The sequence below is a fragment of the Polypterus senegalus genome, chromosome 5 (genome assembly GCF_016835505.1).
Source record: "Polypterus senegalus isolate Bchr_013 chromosome 5, ASM1683550v1, whole genome shotgun sequence".
Taxonomy (NCBI): domain Eukaryota; kingdom Metazoa; phylum Chordata; class Cladistia; order Polypteriformes; family Polypteridae; genus Polypterus; species Polypterus senegalus.
The window spans coordinates 52,515,302-52,530,301 of NC_053158.1; the positions used below are offsets into that span (position 1 = coordinate 52,515,302).

Here is a 15,000-nt window from a genome sequence, read left to right on the forward strand (position 1 = left end):
CCTATTTCTAAACTTGAGAAACTGGTCTCCTCGGTCCCCAGACGTCTGTTGAGTGTTGTAAGAAGAAGGGGAGATGCCACACAGTGGTGAAAATGGCCTTGTCCCAACTTTTTTGTGATTTGTTGACACCATGAAATTCTGAATCAACATATTTTTTCCTTAAAATGATACATTTTCTCAGTTTAAACTTTTGTTCCGTGATTTATGTTCTATTCTGAATAAAATATTAGAAGTTGGCACCACCACATCATTGCATTCAGTTTTTATTCACGATTTGTATAGTGTCCCAACTTTTTTGGAATCCGGTTTGTACATACAGGGGAACCTCGGTTCACGAACGTCCCGGTTCACGACCAAAAAGCTCGCCAAACATTTGCCTCGGTTCACAACCACACACTCAGTATACGAACAAGCCAGTTTCCCTTGCCTGTCTGAGCTGAGCTGAGAGAGAGAGAGAGCAAGAGCGAAGCGAGCGAGCACGTGCCTGCTGGGGAGGGGGAGGAGGAGGAGACTGCTGCACGCGTTTGCTGAACAAGCCAGTTTCCCTTGCCTCCTGAGCTGAGACAGTGAGAGCGAACCATCCCCCCCACCACAGGCAGCCTGAGAGAGAAAGAGAGCTGCCATGCTTTTTTAATTAAGCAAAGCTGCTCCTTGTTCATTGTTTTCAATAAGACGTGCACTCTCTTTGTGCTCTACAGTATTTCGTGTGCTTTTGCAGTTAACTATGGCTTCTAAGCAAGTGAAGAGTGGTCAGGAGAAAGTTTTGAAGAAAATTGAAATCGAAGTAAAGAAAGAAATTACAAGAGGTGGAAAAACTGTTTACCAGTTTACTCATTTACCAATATGAGAACCCTCGTGCTTTCAAGCAGCATAATGTAAACAAAGCCAGACTGCCAGTAATGTGGAGGGTCACAAGAACTTTCTTTTTGGAATGGCTGCATGAGGCTTTCACTCCCACCAGCTAAACCGCTAAAAGCACCAGAAACCCAAGAAATCACCTGAAGGAAAACACTTCATGCCAGAACTCGTCTCATGCAAGGTTAGTTTTCTTGGTGGTTTTTGGATTACAGATTTTTCAAAAGTTAAATTTTTAGTTCATAATGCGATTTGTTGCAATGTTATTTTTCTCTTTTTTCAAATGTTCGCTTTTTTCCTTGTGCTTAAAACTCATTAAAAATTGTTTACATGGAGGACTTCATCGTGTGATTTGTTGCAATGTTACTTTTTTGGTTGCTTGTGAGTTGGTTTTTAAATGCAGTTTGGATTTGTGTGATTTTTTTTCTGCTGTGCTTAACTAATTTAAAAAATGCTGCGCGAAAGCACGGGCAGCTGACAGGAAGGGGTAGGGAGGGAGGGGCTTTGGTGGTGTGTGTGCTACAGAGAGAGAAAGAGAGAGCGCGAGCGAGCCAGCTCCTGTAGCTGATCAGAGAGCCTGGGTGTTTTGTGTCAGTGTTATTCAATGTTTTTACATTAGTTTACTATTACACTGTGCATTCTATGGTGTAATTAACTATATTTGTGCTTAATCTTTACATATTTTTACATATTTACATACAGTTTGTACGGTCTGGAACAGATTAATTGTATTTACATACAATCCGATGGGGGAAACTGCTTCGGTTCACGACCAACTCGGTTTACGACCAAAGTTGTGGAACGAATTATGGTCGTGAACCGAGGTTCCACTGTGTATATATATATATATATATATATATATATATACTAATAAAAGGCAAAGCCCTCACTCACTCACTGACTCATCACTAATTCTCCAACTTCCCGTGTAGGTAGAAGGCTGAAATTTGGCAGGCTTATTCCTTACAGCTTACTTACAAAAGTTGGGCAGGTTTCATTTCGAAATTCTACGCATAAGGGTCATAACTGGAAGCTATTTTTTCCCATATAATGTAATGGAGTCTTGAGTTGGAGATGGCCGCGGGGGGCGGAGTTTCGTGTGACATCATCACGCCTCCTACGTAAGTACGTACAGAACAAAGAAGAAGGTCAAATCATTTGCATGCACCAGCAGAGAAAACATCTAAGGAGATTGCAGAAACTACTAAAATTGGGTTAAGAACTGTCCAATGCATTATTAAAAACTGGAAGGATAGTGGGGACACATCGTCTTCGAGGAAGAAATGTGGCCAGAAAAAAATCCTGAATGATTGTGATCGGCAATCACTTAAACGTTTGGTGAAATCAAATCAAATTTACCTTATTCTGTAGAGAGCTGCTCTTATTGTTATTATACAATAAACATATACATTTGATTTACATCTCTAACAGCCGCTGTAAATTTATAGTACTTGTAAAAGTTAGCATATTTTTTTTCCACTTTTATTCTTTCAGTCACAATCACGATACATACTACTGCCACCCCAGGGATTTGACGCTGTTAGTTTTTATTTGAAACTGGGAATAACCGTAGATGTGAATGATGTTTTGAGATAATGGAACTGGAAATTCTCTGATCTGGATGGATAAAATTTGATACACAAACACTTGTGAATCTGCCTTATTCCTATCTCACTGTCACTTAATTAAAAAAAAAGTTTTTTTTATTCAGTTTTATTGAGTGTTCCTGCTTACGCTGAATTAGTATGCACCTTATGGTCCATGATGTCAAAGGCACACGGACAAAAAACATAGACATAGGTATATATGATATTTGGAATCATTCATTTTATGACATGTATAATACATTTCGGGAAACATTGTGGCACAGATGCAACATTATTCATATTAATTTGTATACCATCTTGTGGTTGTAATCAGTGACCGCATGTTTTTTTTTTTCCTGATCTTGTCCAGTCTCCACATTTTGGTGCATGGTGTCTTTTGTACTACAGGACATGCAGAGGAAAGAATAGTACAGAGGGGTCAGTTCCGTGCTATATGCAATCATCAAATTCAAATGTTAACAGTTCCCACACGCCCAAGTACCGTCCTTTCTAAATTTACGACATGTGTACCTGTTGCAGTGTACACACTTCTCTCTATGCTGTGGTTCCCATTATACTGTAGGGGTGCCAAACGCTGACTCAGTTAGAAGCAACAATGAAGTTCCTCTTCAAGATGAGCCATGAACACTCTGGTTTTCTCTGTGGACCCTGTACATGCCTTGCACAGTACATGTGCATTGATCGCCGCCAGGTCAAGCTTGTTATAGCACAAACAACCGGCCACCTGAATGCTCCTGCTCGCACTGAGTAAGTTTACATCTTCTGATGCATGATGTCAACGCAGCATGGAGAAAAATAAAAAAAGACAAATATATGTGACATTGGGAGTAAATTTATGGTACTTGTAAAAGTTTGCTTTTTTTCATTTTTATTCTCTCAGTCACAATCACGCCTCCCTCCTGATCTGACCCTAACAGTGCCAGCATAAATTTACACCCGATCTGACACTGTTCGTTTTCAAATAATATTGCATTAGTGCGATGATGTTTTCTGATTGGTACTATTCAGGTCATACAATGATTTCTTCAAAATGTCCTATGATTTATTTATTTACTTCCTACAGCGTAAAGTCACAAGTAGACTGCAGAGCTTCCTGTGTTTGATTGACAAAGGCATGCTCAAAAAATACATGTGTAATGCCATGAAAAGTACACGCTGACACTTCAGTTCATAAGCAATGGTACGAGAATGCAGTCATACTTCTTTTTTGGGCACATACACCATCCACATCTAAACACTAGAGTGGAGAGTCGCTCGCTTACTTAAGAGTCTATAGATGCAGGTGGAAGGTGTACTTTGTATATAAGTATTTGTATATCAAATGTTATGTACCTTGATTTGTTTACTTCTCTTCCTACAGCATAAAATGTCACAAGTAGATTGCAGAGCTTCCTGTGTACATATACAAAGTACAGCAATTGCAAAACTGCAACATGCATTCTTTCTCCGATGTAGAACCCTCGTCATCATCTGAATTCACCTCTATCCTAGGACGCCTTTATGTGAAAGCATCAGTGTCAATTGGGTTGGAGCGTGAACACGCCTAACAGAATTAAACAATTAAAAAAACAAAAAGCTAACCTTTACAAAGTATCATACATTTACACCGGCTATTACAGACTGAAATCAAATGTATGATTTTATTCTAAAATAGTAAGAATAGAGACAGCTCACTTCTCAAAGCGAAGTCATCCGGGGTTGAACCCATGAAGTTTTGATTACCAGTCAACAGTTGATACCGTTGCGCCACCAAAGCAGTCATATCAAAGGGGTGTCAATGTAGCACCCTAACGCGGGTTCTTTTTCTGCAGTTATATTCTTGAATAGAAGCACAGTTGATCTGTTATATTTGTACCTTTTGTGAAAGTGTTCATTTGATATTTGTACTTCAGGCTTCACACATTATACGCTTCATATCTAAATTTTGTCAATTATCACTAAAACGTGAAAAAGTTTGTTTTAATGATGTGTTTACAGAGATTGTTGTAGACACGGAACACACATGAAATGCATGTGTTCAAAATAACGATATAGTATTTATAAAAGGTGTCATTTTGCTTGATTTCTCACTCTATACAACTGACACGCAGGTAAACAGACTTGATCTGAGAAAACTGTGTGGCGGTGGGGGAAGGGGGATGTGATAGCAGGCTGCTTGCTGCTTATCGACACATTTACAAGACAAAAGATGCTGACGGAGTGGTGCGAAGGGATTTAAGGTGGGACGGATTTACAAGTTTTTTGTAGGCTTTCAGAATTCTAGTGTTAAACAGAGTTGAAAAAGATCACTACCACATTGGATTGAACACAGAGTTATGTATTAGTCAATTACAGAAACCACATCTTTTTTAACTGAACTGCTTAAAAATGTCAACTATCATTTAATTCAAGAGTTATAATCATGTAAAATAATTCATACCAAGGGATTTGGGAAGCAAGTTTTTGATGAATTCTGCGTGATCCCCCACATGCAGGATGCTGTACACACTGGTGTTCATCAACTCCTCCTGGTTGTACCTCAGATACTGGGTAACATTTTCAGAGACAAAAACAATATTACCTTCAAGGTTCACCACAAAAAAGAACCCATCTAAGGCCTAAAAGAAGAGAGACACAGGAGAGTAATTATTATTATTACATTTAACAAAAGAAAACAATTAGTTCTGAAAATGTGAAACCACAAACATCTCATTGATACATAGTTGCTGTACAATCCCTCATTTAAATGTGAAATGCAATGGATAATCCAGTAGTGATCTGGATAAATGAGATCAGAATTTTTTAAATGGTAAAATTCCATGATTAATATAACAAAATCATTACCTAATTGCTTAAATATTTACAGATTTAATGGCAATGTATTTTTAAAACTAAAACATTTGAACATTGAACATTTAGAAACAGTGTAATTGCCTACAATATAAAATGGTGTCATGCAGCAGGACTACGGTGTATACCAGATGTCTCTATGACGCTGCTAGCTGTGTGATACAAAAAAAATGTGAACCACTCAAAAGCATGTTTTCCTTGAATAGGTAGGTAGATGGATGGGTAGAATTTTGAAAATCAAAAATCAGTTTAAAACACAAAATCATATTTTAATTATCAAAAGACAAATATTAAAACTACTCTGTCTTAAAATTTGATCCAGCATTCAGGTTAAGTCATCCCATCTCAGTTTTGTGCCATGATGTTATATTGTTCATGTGGGACAGAACTTGAAATGAGTCAGTATTAAGTTGACACTTTATATTCAACTACAACCCCAATTCCAAAAATGTTGGGACGCTATATAAACTGTAAATAAAAACAGAATGCAATGATTTGAAAAATAAAACCCATATTTTATTCACAATAGAACATAGAAATCATATCAAATGTTTAAACTAAGAAAATGTACCATTTTAATAAAATAAGGTCATTTGAATTTGATGGCAGCAACATGTCTCAAAAAAAGTTGGGCCAAGGGCATGTTTAGTACTATGTAGGATCCCCTCTCTTAATAACAGTCTGTAAATGAAGTGTTACTGAGCCCACGCAGTGCCACCTGAGGACCTGAAGATCACAGGCATCCAATATTGATTTTCGGCCTCTTAACATACAAAAGGATATTTCACCAGATTCTCTGAACCTTTTGATGATATTATGTACTGTAGATGATGACATACACACAATCTTCACAATTTTATATTGAGGAACATTATTCCGAAACTGTTCCACAATTTGCAAATGCAATTTTTTACAAATTGGTGAACCTCTGTCCATCTCTACTTCTGAGAGACTCTGCCTCTGTAAGATGCTCTTTTTATACCTAATCATGTTGCTGACCTGTTGCAACTTAACATAAGCAGTTGCAAAATGTTCCTCCAGCGGTTTCTTTTTAGTGCCACTTTTCCAGCCTTTTGTTGCACCTATCCCAGCTTTTGAGATGTCAAACTGAGATTCCCCCCCTTAAATCTACCGAGGAGTTCCTTGTTTTGCGAGCAAAGGAGGTGCTGCAGTTTCTAATGAAACAATACTTTCTGGGGCAAGGGTGTCCTTCAGGACCAGAAATGTAGAGCAGAGGATGCAGTAGAAAAGAGCCCTCTTAGGTGCAGTAGCCAGAGGAAGAGTGGGGCTAGGATCAGTCACAAGGTGCCTGGACTACACAGAAACAAGTAGCGGAAAAGAAGAACTCATGTGCAGATTGTCAGTCAGAGCCACACCGTATTGGATATTTGGTCCACTCGGTCTATGATCTGCTTCCTAGCCAATACAATCTATATTGCTGGGGCTTGGTCAATACACCGGCGTGTTCCCTGTATGGGAGAAAGGGGACCCTAAAGCATATCTCGAGCTGTTGCTCAAAGACTATGGGAGAAGGCGAATATTGCTGGTAGCATGACCAGGGGCCTCATGTATAAACGGTGCATACGCACAGAAATGTTGCGTAAGAACTTTTCCACGTTCAAATCGTGATGTATAAAACCTACACTTGGCGTAAAGCCACGCACTTTTCCACGGTACCTCATGCCTTGTCGTACGCAAGTTCTCCGCTCGGTTTTGCAAACTGGCGGCACCCAGCGTCAAAGCAATGGTACTGTTCTTGTGTGATTACTCATTATTTTCATGACGCGGCTTTATAAATACACAGAAACTAACCGCATATTGTTTATTAGTGTAATGCATCTGATTGTAATTAACTCGTAACAATATAATGGTCCAGGGAACAGCCATAGTATTCCAAATACCATAACTGCTTTAGCGTTGTTACTCTCACTTCTCCTTCTTCTTTCAGCTCCTCCCGTTAGGAGTTGCCACAGCGGATCATCTTTTTCCATATTACTCTCACTGCACGACTCGGAGTATTTATATCACTGAGTGTGAATCACAGCAGCAGCTGATCGTAAAGAGAATTATCGGTATACAGCTTTAAGGACACGCTGTCTCAGCCACTGCAAAACGTTTTAAAGCCTTTCCTGTACAGACCTCGTGGTTCAGAAACAGTTTAATCCCAAGAACTTTAAATGCACTCAATCAATTGCTCCTTGTAGAATGGTTTGTACTTATAAGTACAATCACCACACTGTAAACTTGCACTACAGTTATAATATCTCACAACCTGGGCCACTTTATAAAGCGCGTATTTACATATGATGACGATATCATTTTTAAGGTGAAATGCAGCAAAATATGTTTGTTAAATTATACACATAAAACTTTAACTTCATTTAAATAATCTATATTCTTCACTGGGAATGTCGTGAAGGATAGAATAATTAAACATTTACTACAAAGATATTTCAATGTTCTTTAAACGTTTTAAAGAATCGGCGCTAAGCTTACAGATGGCTTAATGTCTATTACAGAGCTGATTGTATGGCGATCGGTTACTTGGGGAAAGAAAAGCAAGGACTCTTGGGGCGGTCACGCCAATATATATTGAATATAAAACAGAAAGAGAAAATAACAACACAGCTAAAAACACAGCGACAAATTTCGACAAAAGATAAATGCTTGTCATGAGCACGAGGCTCATGAAACACATGTTTAATAATGTGCTTTAGCTCCTATCATCATGAAAATGATATCATTATACATCTCAGTATTTTAGTTATTCAGAGAGCTGTACTATCACAAATGTAATGGACTCTATGTCCAGTTGGAGGAAGAGAGCCAGTTTAAGAAGCAAGTAGTGATTCACACACATAGATCACATACGAGTAGAAGATCAAATACAAAACAAAGCATTTAACGTGCTACTTTAATTACAATGTGATTTGAGAAACTGGTTAATTAAACGATTTTAAGATGAAGTTTATGATGTTCTACTTTAATGACAAAATAAACTACGTGATTAAAGTGGAAATGTCGAGATTGAAGTTGACATTTCGTGCTTTTTCCCCACCGTGTGCCTTTTTTCTCTGTACCCTAATAAACTTTCATATGACACTCAGACAGTGGGCTTACAACTCTTCTTTTCATGGCAACTTTGATATGTGACTTCTTTTTTATTTCCGGCACTGTGCGATTTTGTGAATGTGAGCTTTCAAGTTTTTCCAACACGCTATGTCACTCGATCAACTTCCTTTTGTTGATTATACCACGGTTTATTTGAAAAAATAGTATGTTTTTCCTTTGCCTCCACTTGGTATTCGCTGAAATTCTTATATTTTCCCCGTGCTTTTCCCATTGTCTTTTCACAGAAGGCTGCGCTTAAGGGCGATTTATATTGATTTGCATATTCATAGAGGCGTAATTCTGAGAGGAGATGGGGCGTTACATAATGCGCGTGCACGAGCGTTAGTTTTCACGCTGATCGGGATTTATGTAACGGGTGAACGTGGAAGTTGGAGTACGCACAGATTTCTGCATCTGGATTTTTCTGTGCGTAAACACATTTCGGCTTTTGTGCTTACGCCATGTTATAGTGCGAGTTCTACGCACGGCGTTATACATGAGGCACCAGGTGCTTAACACAACTGTGAAAAGCATAGGTAGTGCCATCACCAGCTGCCAGAGAATAAAGCCCTTAACACTAGAATTACCAAATCTTATGAAAAAACTCGTAAATCCATCCCACCTATCCGTCAGAATCTTTTATCTTGTAAATGTGTCGATAATCCCAAGCAGCAAACTATCCCATCCTCCTACCTCCACAGAAAGTTCAAAAACCTCTCCCAGCTCAAGTCTTGTTTATCAGAGAGTCAGGTACCTAGAGCTGTATAGGCTAAAAAATGTCGTTATTTGGAACCATGCATTTCATGTGTGTTCCATGTCTACAAAGATCTATGAAAGTGTAGGATAACAGGAAATGCAAGAAATGTTGAACACATATCTAAAAGACAAACTTTTTTCATGTTTTAGTACTAATGCCAAAATTTTGACATGAAGTACAAATATCAAATAAGCACTTTCACAAAAGGTACAAGAATAGCAGAACAAGTGCACTTTTATTCAAGAATATAACCAAAGAAAAAGAAATTGGGTTAGTATGGCTTGTTGTCGTGACTTCTTTGGTAGTACAGTGGTAATAACTGCAGACTCATATTCAAAAGGTTGCGGGTTCAAGCCTTCACGTGTCCTAAAATAAACATTTTGAGTAGTGAGCCGTTCTTATCTATACTAATAAAGGGCAAAGCCCTCACTGACTGACTGACTCACAGACTTACTGACTCATCACTAATTCTCCAAGTTCCCGTGTGGGTAGAAGGCTGATAATTGGCAGGCTCATTCCTTACAGCTTACTTACAAAAGTTGGGCAGGTTTCATTTCGAAATTCTACGCGTAATGGTCATAACTGGAAGGTATTTTTCTCCATTTACTGTAATGGAGTTGAGCTCGAAAGCCATGGGGGGTGGAGTTTCGTGTGACATCATCACGCCTCCCACATAATCGCATGAACTGACTGTCAACGCAGTGCGTAGAAAACCAGGAAGACCTCCAAAAAGCGCTGAAGAAAACATGCATTATATAATTGAGAAGGCAGCGAAACAATAAGAAGCGAGCGAGTGAAATATACTACCATATTCATGAGTGCTGCTACCTCGGAAAGAAAGCAAGGTGTAAACCTAAACTTTAAATTAAGTTCATAGACAGGCTGCCGCTGGCGTTTCTCATGCCCACGGGTAATGCGGGATACAAGTTTAATGAGAGGATGCAGGATATAAACGAGAGTTTTGATCACTTTGTAACTAAGTTAAAATTGCAGGTGAAGGGGTGTGCTTATGCAAATTCCGAGACTGTGTTTGTGGGGATTGACAGTTAAGGCGGGTGGGGGAGTCACGTCATCATCTCCCCTGCCATTTACCTCATTTCGCTCTGAGCTGAGCTCAGCGGCTAACGCCGTCTTCCGAAGCAACTTCGTCACACTGCCACCAAATACTCACAGAAAAATCCACAAGTTAATACACCCGCTGTCTCTACAGTTTCTCCACACTGAATCCTCCAGGCACTACTTACAAAAGGTTACATTGACAATCGTGTTACGTTATTTTTAAATTTTTTTCTTAGCACAAGCACAGCTGAGAAGCTTCGATGCATGTGCTCCATAATGCGTTAAAAATAATGCATTTAATCACACTTTGCATTACAAGCAAAGGGGAACTTTTGTCAATGCATGATTTCCTGGTACACCGATTACATTGCTCAGCGCATCCCGATTCATTTATCCCTCGCACCCCCTTGGTTTGAGAAGAAGTATGAAAAAATATGAGGTTAACACAGTAAAACAGATCACCAATTCAAGCTTTATGAATAATCGATTCACCATCAATAATTGTTTTGGTAAAGCCATACTCAGTGTAATCCTCCTTCCATTTTATCATTTTTCCGCCACTAGCCATTATTAAATGAGCGGTAAAAAGTAAGAGCGAAGCGAGGGTGACTTATTTAGGCAGGCATATATATGACAGCAACACTCATGACAATGTCAATCATGTTACGTTATTATTAAAATGTTTCCTTTTCTTTTGCATTACTTCTTTAACGCACTACTTTTCCGCCGCTGCAAGGCGCGGGTAGTTTGATATATATATATATATATATATATATATATATATATATATATATATATATATATATATATATATATATATATATGAATGACCTCCAAAGAGCGCCAAGACTTTTGATATTGTGAACGTGTCTGCAACAACTGGGATCTCCTGCCCAGCAAAAGTCGAGCAGGCAGCGCACGCGCATAGATGTGCCAGCCTTAGAGACGCTGACTGCGCTTCTGCCTTAAGTCAAAGTGAGCACTTTTCATTTTTTTCATCCTCCCCCTGAGCTATAGCCCAGACAAGTGCAAACACGGGGCCCCTTTTCTGCACCGCGGCAGACTAATATTACGATCATGAGGGCGTCAGCTCGGATTATGAAGACACGCACACGAGTGGAGGACTGACAGTGCCATCACAGAAGATTAATGCCAGGGACGTCACCAGTCTACACAAGACCCACCACGACTGTCCCCAAAAGGCGATCATATCGTCTGCGAACACATCTCTCTATACTATATAAAAGAAAAAGGCAACTTTCCTTTCTTTACACCTTTTTTCCTTTTATCCCAAGCCAAAGCCTTTCTCTCTTAACACTGCAGAGGACACAAAACTAATTTTCTTTAATTGCTGGTAATGCCGGTAAGGCACATTACCAAAGGCAGAAATTTGAACGTTCACATAGAAAATGTAATTTCTATACTACAGCCGTCGTGTAGCGAGTGCCTTTCAAAAGGGATCTACTACCGAGAGATGATCCATATACATTTTAGCTGCTGTTAGTACTACTTACCTGTTGTGTTACACAGTCCTTAAAATGTAGTTTACCCGCAACCACTCCAGTAATGCTCAATGTACCTATACTTCTTAAAACATTAATGTTTTACTGTTTAATAACTTAGACTATATTTTATCATTTTTCCTTTGCACTCAGTGACCAAAGCTATACACACACAAATAGACACATACATATATATATACCTGTGTATAAGTTTGTATGTATGTATATACATACATACATACACATACATACATACACATATATATATATACACATACATACATACATATACTAATAAAAAAGCAAAGCACTCACTCACTCACTCACTAATTCTCCAACTTCCCGTGTGGGTGGAAGGCTGAAATTTGGCAGGTTCATTCCTTACAGCTTCCTTACAAAAGTTGGGCAGGTTTTATATCGAAATTCTACGCGTAATGGTCATAACTGGAAGCAGTTTTTCTCCATTTACTGTAATGGAGATGAGCTTCAACGCCGTGGGGAGGAGTTTCGTGACATCATCACGCCTCCCGTAATCACGCAGTACATAGAAAACCAGGAAGACCTCAAAAAGCGCTCAAGAAAACATGCATTATATAATTGAGAAGGCAGCGAAACAATAAGAAGCGGCGAGTGACATATACAACCATATTCATGAGTTCTGCTACTTGAAACAAAGCACGATGTAAACCTACACTTTAAATTAAGTTCATAGACAGGCTGCTGCTGGCGTTTGTAATTTAGTGCCTGCCCATATAAGGCCGTCCGTCAGCGGCAATCCAATAGCAAACTGCCACTAAATATTCACGGGTGAAGGACTGTGCTTATGGAGAGGAAGATGAGATGGTCAGGGTGGTGTTTGACACAAACTCAGCGAAACTGCGAGAGAAAGTTTTAAGTGCCAGGACTAAGGTAACATTAAATACAGCCATGGACATAGCGAGATGGCACCAGCACAGCTGGGAACCTTCGATGCATGTACACGAGTGGCTCACGTGAACTGGCGCGTGCACAGATAAAAGCAACAGTTCCAAAGAGCTGAACAAAACCGAATTACACAATTGAAAAGGCAGCAAAAATATGAAGCGTCTGATACATACAAGCATATTCATAAATCCAACTACTGCGGAAACAAAGCACCGTTGGAAAAAGTCAATGTCCGCTAAAGGAAGACAGTGTAAAAAACCCGTGCATGCAGTGTGTCAGGTCTCAGATAAAGAAGAAGGCGAGCTGTTTATTGATGCAGTAAGAAGAATCGATGAATGAAACCTGTCATCTTTACAGCGATTGACAAACACGGAATGTAACTTGAACACAACACATCCTACAAATACGAACCTGATTGAAAGAAATAATGATAATCAAATCCTTGATGACAGCAACACTCAGTAACACTCACAAAACAAATACTGTATATTGACAGTCATGTTACGTTATTTTTAAAATGTTCCCTTTTCTTTTTTTAGCTTTTTTAACACACTACTTCTCCGCTGCGATACGGTGTATGTACGTATATGTATATATATATCCCGATCTACATACTCGAATAATGGATACTTTATTAGCCATCAATGATTGTTTTGGTAAAGCCATACTCAGTGTATTCATTAGATGAGCGGTAAAAAAGTAAGAGCGAGGGGAGGATGACTTATTGAGGCATGCAGGCTGTAGTGCGCGTCAACTCTATCTGAATTAGCGCGATCACATTTGAAAAATATATCTTTTCAAGTTCTATTTAGTCCATATGTGTCAAACTCAAGGGCGCGGGCCACATCCGACCCGGCGTGTAATTATATCCGCCCGAGATCATTTTATATACTGTATTATTGTTATTAATGGCCGGGTATATGAAGCGCTGGTAACACAATAAACTACAGATCCCATAATGCAGCGCTTCAGCTGCCTTGCGAACACTTACGCGTTAATCAAGTCTAGCTTATGATGCTGCAAGTTATTGCGAAGCTAGCTCACCGCGATGCTGAAGAGAAAAGTTGATTCTGAAAATAGAGCCTTTAAAACCGATGGGAGGCTGAGTATATGTTTACTGAACCCGTGTGTCTCATTTGTGGAGCTAATGTGGTTGTAATTACAGAATTTAATCTAAGGCGGCACTATGAGACAAAACATCAGGGTAACCTGAAGACCTGAATGCAATGCAGAAGATACAGAAAGCAGAAGAATTAAATAAGAATCTGACACTTCAGCGGACGTTTTACCGTGCACAATCACAAAGTGATTTCAAGTGAAGCTGCTTTTATGGGAGACACAAATGCACCAGTGCAACTTGCCCCACTTTCCCTGTTGCCAAGTAATGTTAAACCAAGTCGTCACTACGGTGTTCCCAAATCGCACTTTGCTGATAAACTGGCGCACTGAGTTTGCACGCGCTTTGGTGACTTTGAAGAACAAAAAGTCCGTCTACATGCGGCTCGAACCTTGTGCATGTTTGGTAGCACATATCTGTGTGAGAAGCTCTTCTCAGTGATAAAGACTAACAAAACAGCACACAGGAGTCGCCTCACTGATGAGCACCTGCAATCCATCCTGAGAATCTCCACAACACAGAACCTCACACCAAACAGAAAGAACCTGTTGCCAAAAAGATGCCAGGCGTCCAGCTCTAAAATGACATATGAGCAAAGACAACTGAATGATTTGATTTGTTATTGCTGAAAGGAACACATTTTATTTATATTTCCAGGTTTTGTTATGCAGCATGTTCATATTTGAATTTGTATAATTTTGACAGGATATATTTTTATGGAGAGCAAAATCTTTTGGGATATTTAAAATCTAAGTTTATTTTTTATATAAAATTACATAAGAGTAAAGAAATTTGAATGTTTGTTCTTTTAACGTTTACTTTATTTCTAACTTGTATAATTTAGACAGGATATATTTTTATGGAGAGCAAAATATTATAAGTTGTTTAAGGTTTGAGTTGATTTATTCAGAATAATATTCCTGTCTGTTTTACCATTCCTACCAAAGATATTTCTGTCGACTAAATAAAAATTCCTTCTATTTAAAATTTAAATAGAACTTGAACAAATCGATAGTTCATAATATCCACAGACTTGCGTAAGAGCGGAGTTATCCGTTTTAACAAGCAGCGTATTGCACTGATCTGAAATAGTTGTGTGTGTATATATGTAGATATGTATGTATATGTATATATATATGTTTATATATGTGTGTGTGTGTGTGTGTGTGTAAATATATATATAGATATATATATAGATATGTATATATATATATGTTTATGTGTGTGTGTAAATAAATA

The 15,000-nt window shown here is 38.7% G+C and overlaps 1 protein-coding gene across 11 annotated transcripts in view; it reads right to left on the reverse strand.

The window, feature by feature from the left end:
- Nucleotides 1-15,000, reverse strand: part of ncoa2 (nuclear receptor coactivator 2) — a 297,572-nt gene that overhangs the window by 101,687 nt on the left and 180,885 nt on the right. For all 11 annotated transcript variants that reach the window (XM_039754630.1, XM_039754627.1, XM_039754625.1 and 8 more), the window contains one exon: nucleotides 4,882-5,059. In XM_039754630.1, coding sequence (XP_039610564.1) covers nucleotides 4,882-5,059 — 178 coding nt within the window. The remainder of the gene's footprint in view (nucleotides 1-4,881; nucleotides 5,060-15,000) is intronic.